Source organism: Fukomys damarensis, unplaced genomic scaffold, assembly GCF_012274545.1.
Source record: "Fukomys damarensis isolate Sample0158 unplaced genomic scaffold, DMR_v1.0_HiC HiC_scaffold_16, whole genome shotgun sequence".
Lineage (NCBI taxonomy): Eukaryota > Metazoa > Chordata > Mammalia > Rodentia > Bathyergidae > Fukomys > Fukomys damarensis.
In genome coordinates this window covers 70,583,303-70,589,742 of record NW_022900928.1, presented here as the reverse complement: position 1 = coordinate 70,589,742, position 6,440 = coordinate 70,583,303, and the positions used below count along the sequence as shown (strand labels likewise).

Genomic DNA, 6,440 nt, shown 5'->3' with positions numbered 1-6,440 from the left:
GTCCGGGGATCGGGATGTCCCCCTTCTTCCTCCTCTGGCTAGGTGAGTGCCTCGGGCAGGGCGGGAATCTCGTCTCTCCGGGCAGACTCGTCTTGGCGCGGTGGTCCCCGCAGCCTCTGGGGGAGCCGACCTCTCCGTCCCTGCCTCCCCGCCAAGGAGCGGCGCATCTGGCAGCCGAGGACCGCCCAGTCGGCCTTCGGAAACGCTTCACACATCTGGGCCCTTGAGCTAGTAGGGGGTTGGGGGCGTTTCCTGGTAGAGTTTGGCCGCGAACCTTTTGCTGTGGAGGGTGCGTTTTAGGGCAGTATTTGGTTTCAGGAGTATGTAGGGAAACTGGAGAACTGGGGGAGGGAAGGTTCATCCAGGAATTTTTGTGCCAGGTTTCTGAGGGTGTGGAGGGCTTTTTTGTTTCATACAGGCGACTCGGAGCGCTCAGATTAGAAACAGATGTGTTCAAGAGTAAGAAGAAGGGAGAAGGGACTAGACAGGGTGGGAGAGGAAGGCAGAGAGGGGGAAAGAGGCAAAGCGCGAGTCCGATGGGGCGCAGCCCCGAAAGCGACACTGGAAGGAAGAAAAGGGGGAAAGGGAAAGACTGCAGAAAGAGAACAAGAGAATCGGAGTATGAAGCAGAAGAGCAGAACGGAGGGGGGACCTGAGCAAAGGGAGGGAGGAGATGACTTAGGAGGAATGGATCGAGGAAGAGAGAGATCCCTCCTGAAGCTGGGCCTGGCAGAGAAGAGCCACCCTATGTCCCTTCCCCATCACCCAGGCCTGACCCCTAACGCCTCTGGGACACAGACAGAGAGGACAGGCATTTATTTGCGGGACAGGATGCAGCAGGTATGTGAGCCGCAGAGGCCAGAGGAGGGAGACTGTGCGAGGGGCACACATAGGATCTAAAGGCAGCCAGAGTTCAGAATATCCAGGAGCCGGCACTGCCTTGGACCCTAGGCCAAAGGAGAACGAGTCATGGGTTCGAGCTGATGAGCTGACTAGCTGAAACAACTTCTTCATTGTACAAAGCTTCATTTCCTTGCCTCTAAAACAAGAAGAGATGGTTTTGAAGGTACTGCCAGCACTGCCAGCGCTGCCAGCCTCCAACACTAAGACTCAAGGAAGGCTGAGCTCTAGAAGAACCAGCAAAGCAAAGCGAGCAGCACCAGCAAGCCATCCTGAAATAGGTGGCCAGACCTCCCTGTTCTCTCAAACTTGCAAACTGACCTACCTGCCTGTGTAGGTCACCCTCAGGCTGGTACTCACCCAAGCTGGAGGGTAGGGAGAGGTCTGCTAAGCTCAACTAGTGCTCTAGGAGGGCAGAGGAGGGCCTATTTTATAAACTCTGAGAAATTTGTCAAGTATTGTAGTTCTGCTTCTGTGTACTTTTGCCACAGCTGGATGGCACCTTTGACACTTTTACTGGCCTGTACACATAGCTACCAATTACTGGATGCTCACTAGAACCAAACTTCAGAGTTGGCTTGCTAAAACCTGAACACCCATTAAGTCCTTGCTATCCAGTGGGCCCTTGACTTACGAACTCAATTTATTCCCAAGGGCTGATTGTAACTCAGGTTAATCAATTGAAGGTTCAGCCTCCTCTACACAGCCTTCAATGTCTCTCTCATATATACAGGCAGATTTCAGTGTCTTTAGAGAGACATTGGCCTAGTATCTCTCAGTTAACTCCACACGGGAAAAGATGTTGTAATAATGTTCCTTCCAGACTCTTTCAGGGTTAAAATCTGTGTCTGAGACCATCTGGAAGCACAAGCAGTCAGCTGGCATTAGGGTTATACGTAACTCAAGACTGGTGGTAACCCAAATTGTATGTCAGGCCAGACGTAACTTGAGGGTCCACTGTACTAAGAATTTTATGTGTACTATTTTTTTTCATTCTTCATACCAACCCTATTGGCTATGATTAGGAGCCTCATTTTACAGATGAAGAAATAGGAGTGTAAAGCCAGGCATGGTGGTGCATGCCTATAATCCTAGCATTGTGGAAAGCTGAGGCTGGAGGATCTCAAGTTCAAGTCCCACCTGAGCAATTCAGTGAGTTAGTAGACCCTGTCTTACAAATAAAAAGTTAAAAAAAAAAAGGTATGTGTGTGGATTGGGGATATAGCTCAATGTGAAGACCCTTGGTCTAATCTCTAATATCACCAGGAGTGGGGGAGGACAGGAGAGAAAAAGAAAAGAAATGAAAAGATCAGGTCAGGGTGTAAAGAGGTCAGGTAACTCACGCAAGGCCACAAGCTCTTATCAGAAACAGGATTCAAATGTAGGTTGGGTCTACTTTACTGTGGAAAGTGACTTTGGCCCACATGGTTGGTTGAGATCAGCCGGTGACCTAAATGTGAACCTTGGTGACAGTCCTTCTCTCAGCTCATCAGAAACAAGGATCTGACCAAAACTTGTGTCAAAAGATGTCATCGATTACTGACCCTTCATTAAGTGTCTACTATGTGTGACCATTCCTTTGGTAAGAAAAATATTCTGTTAGGTTGATTCACTGCCTTCATCATAGAAGCTACTTCTCCTGATGTCTCTCTTGGAGCTGTCCTTGTAAAATTTTTACAAACTAAAGGCTAGGTATGGCTGGGGATTTAGCTCAGTGGTTCCACTGCCTGCCTCACAAGGACAAGGACCTTGTTCGATCCCCAGTACCAACAAAACAAAACAAAACAAAAAAACTAAAGGCTAGGTGGAAGAGAAACAAGGACTGCTGGCTTAGAATTCTATACCATGGGATTCAGTTCTCATATTCACGCTATTAAGTTTTTGTCACATCTAGACTTTTATCAGACGTACTCAAACTCATGACATTCCAGCTTTAAGTTGATCAAACCATCCAAGTAAGAGACAGGAATTAGAGGAGCTGATGGGAGCAAATAGGGGAGGCAGTTTTGCTGGCTGGATTAGCCCTGTTTGCAAGTGGTTTTGAGCCATAGTATGCTTGAGCATGCTTTAGCAAAATCCAGAGTTGCCTGACTCCTGAAATCATCTAGTGGTCTTTGAAAGTTGCCTGTGAGTACAGCTGACTTGATTATGGGTTTCTCTTTTGTTTTTAGAATACACAAGATAGCAGGAGATTTAGGAGGGCCAAGAGACTACTTCGTAGTCTGAAGTAGGACAGGACAGTGGACTCCTTGCTTCCTGGGACTGCCAGTGAGTGGGGTCAAATGTCCTACCTCTGATATGAATAAACAAGTAGTGCTCTGAGCCCTGTGGAGAAGATAGAATGGGGTTGGGGATGCAGGTGGGGGTGCCCTTTCTCTGGCCATCACCCCCTCCCCTCCCCTGCGGCTCATGTCCTCATTATTCTGCCTTGACTTCTCTCCTAGACTTCGCAAAAACTGCCGGAGTTCAGTCCTGATTGTTCTCTCTCCTCTATCCTACGCACTACTACCTTTGGGACAGTTGGCAGAGGGTGAAGAGTGGGAATGTGGCCAGCTCTGGGTTTTGTTCTGACTGCCTTGTCTCTAATTTTAAATTCAAACTTTCTATAATTTTATCATCTTTCTCTTTTCTTCCTTAAATCTTTAGTTGTCCCCATTGCTTTTAATCCTGAGTACAAACAATTCATTCTGAGGGAATGGGGAAAGATCAAGGCACTTGGTTTCCCCAAAAATTCTCTTGGAGAAGGGTTGAGTGCATAGTCTACTGGTCTGCAGGAAAATGGCAAGTCTTGTTTGGATCTCATGTCCTTCCTTCTTTCCACATTGATTATGATGGTAATGATGATACATTCTCAGTATGCTCCTGTCTTTTTTGTCTCATCTTATTTTGTCTGTGCTCAGCTGGGCAGTGCACACATGAGTATATTTCATGAATGTACTTAATGTTGAACTAGACAGCCATTTTTAAAGGCAGAATCGAGGATTGTCAAAATTGGGGAGAAGTTAAGAAACTAAATCAATAGTCCCTAAAATTTTGAGCCTCAGACTCCTCTGAGAAACTAATGAAAACTACCTTTTAGAAGACACACATCTGTTAAATTTTGCCAATAATTTTTTAGAGGATATCCTTCCTTGGAACTTAAATTTATCCTTGATCTAAACCTGCTGCTTCTTATGAAGGAACTGAAGTTGAGAGAGACTGGTAAAGTTACAGTTAGCTTAGGCAGAGGGCCAAGACTGGAACCCTCATTCTCTGGTGTGTCCTATCCTTCAATCCTGAAGTAGAAAAATGTCTCTTTCCTTTTCTGTTCATGTAATTAAGATTCAAGATCACAGTCATTATTCTGATGCTTCAGTTAAATGAGCTAAATGCTGAATAATTGGCATGGTTTTTATGTTAAGAAATTACTTGAAAAACATGGAAGATGTCGCAACATTTTAATTTAGCCATTATAACTAGATATCCTGGAAACTTTGTGCAGTGTCATGATTGATGTCTTATGTACTCAGGTAAAAAAGAATTAACTCTCGGACTTCCAGATGTGGGTACATTCATACCAGGAACAGGAATGGAAATGAAGGGTATTTGTTTCTGCATGATTTTGCTGGAATATTCTCAGCAAGTCAAACCACTCTGAATCTCAGTTTCCTTCTCTGAAAATTAGGATGCTAACTAAGGTTATCTCCAAATTTTCTTTACCTTTCTCTGAGTTTTTTAATTCTGAGAATTTATGAGCTAATCAAAATATGAGATCAGGAAACATGAGTGTCACAATGCTTAATGAATTTTTTCAGGCACTGTCCACTAGTAGCAGTTGGCAGCATAAGATTATAAACCCAGAAGAGCCAACCAGCAAGATAAAGAAAACAGTAATGCCATCCATCCTGGAACTATACCCTTGGTCTGTGAGCCAGAGAGCATTATCCAAGGTCAGGGCAATGACCAGATCCCCCTGCCCAGGAAGTCCACTAACTGAAGTAACCAAAAGGACTTCACCCTAAGCAGAGTTACCTACAAGACAATCCAAGCATGGATATTCAGCAGAGTTGTCAGGTTATACAGGTCTGTTATGTGAAACTGCTTGCAAGCATTAAGTATTTTCTTCTATTTTTAAGACATAATTTATATATAATAAAGGGTAACAATTAAATGTACAACTTAATAGATTCCTTGCATGGATTTGAACTTGTGGTTGGGGTTTGAAATATGAATTGTATATGGTTAGCCCACTTGTGAAGGGATTGTATAGCTATGAATATTATGACACTGTAGTTAATTTCTAATGTTAGCAGTTTACAAAGAACATTAACTACCTTACCTTCAAATTGTTGTTTGAGAGCAAATGTCATTATTACTCCACTTTCTTTACAAATAAGTGAACTGAGTAGCAGAGAAATAAAGTGGGCATCTTAAGTCTTGTGGGTTAGTAAACTGCTGAGGCGGAACACCAATCCAGGACTCTGATTTCTCACACCTAGTACTTAGCAGGAGATGTAAAATTACTACTCTGCATCAAAGCTCTATATGACCCAGAAGACTGAGTTAGGCTAAAGCACAGGTTTCACTAACAATGTGCCAACCATAAATCCTAAGTGGAAAATGCATTGGGACCTTTATCACCCAACCCCTTCCCCTGCCTTATTCAGATAGTTTATAAATGGTTGGTTTGGACTAAAGACTATTGCCTATAACTGAGTTACCTCATACGTTGTGCATGGATTTTTAGCTCTTTCAAATTAGTCAGACACCTTTGCAGTCCTCAGGTAGTCTGCCCTGCTTTGGGGTCAGATGTTAGCATGTGGTCCCGAGGCTACAGATGGTGAGGGTTTAGAGACTGTATGGTTTGCCTGCATGTTGCCTTTTCTAGTTAAATTTCTATCTTTGGCAATTTTGACTTTCTTGTTTCTTAAAGATTCTTAAAGAAAGAATGCAGACTGTACCTCCCCTCTTTTCTCAAAAAAGTCCTGGTTATCTGAGCTGCCTAAGTGTCTGGATTTTAGAAAAATAAAAGTTTATTTCCTTTGGCACGATACAGACTACAATGGGGAAGAATTGTAAAATCAAACCTTTATGTTGTGAGGGGTAGTAGTTGAATCATTGTGTGTAGCCTCAGCCAAAGTCTGGCAGTGATAAGACTGAAAACTGCTTTGTTTCAAGAGAAGACAGGAGAGAAAGATGTTTCCTTTGGGCCCATACTAAGAGGAAAAAATGGGCAACTATCTTCAGAGTAGTTCCTTAGTAGGTATGGAATATTGGAGTTTTTTTTTTTGGGGGGGGGGTGGGTTCCAGGGATCAAACTCAGGATCTTGCGCTTATGAGGCAGGTGGTGGCACCACTGAGCTAAAACCCTGGCCCCTTGGAGGTTTTTCTAAAGAGAGGGAGCAAAGGAGATCTAGAGTGTTTAGGTCATGAAAGATACAGAAAAGCTACGCATGGTGGTGCATGCCTGTAATCCTAGCACTTGGAAGGCTGAGGCAGGAGAATCACTGAGAGTTGGAGGCCAGCCTGGACTATATAGTGCTTTCAAGGCCAGCCTGAAC

The 6,440-nt window shown here is 44.1% G+C and overlaps 1 protein-coding gene across 1 annotated transcript in view; it reads left to right on the top strand.

Annotated features, from left to right (window-relative positions):
* The first annotated feature begins 6 nt into the window (after positions 1–6).
* Positions 7–6,440, top strand: part of Clmp (CXADR like membrane protein) — a 101,983-nt gene continuing 95,549 nt past the window's right edge. Inside the window, exon 1 of the mRNA XM_019206635.2 lies at positions 7–42. Within this exon, the coding sequence (XP_019062180.1) occupies positions 15–42 (28 nt within the window). The 5' untranslated portion in view covers positions 7–14. The remainder of the gene's footprint in view (positions 43–6,440) is intronic.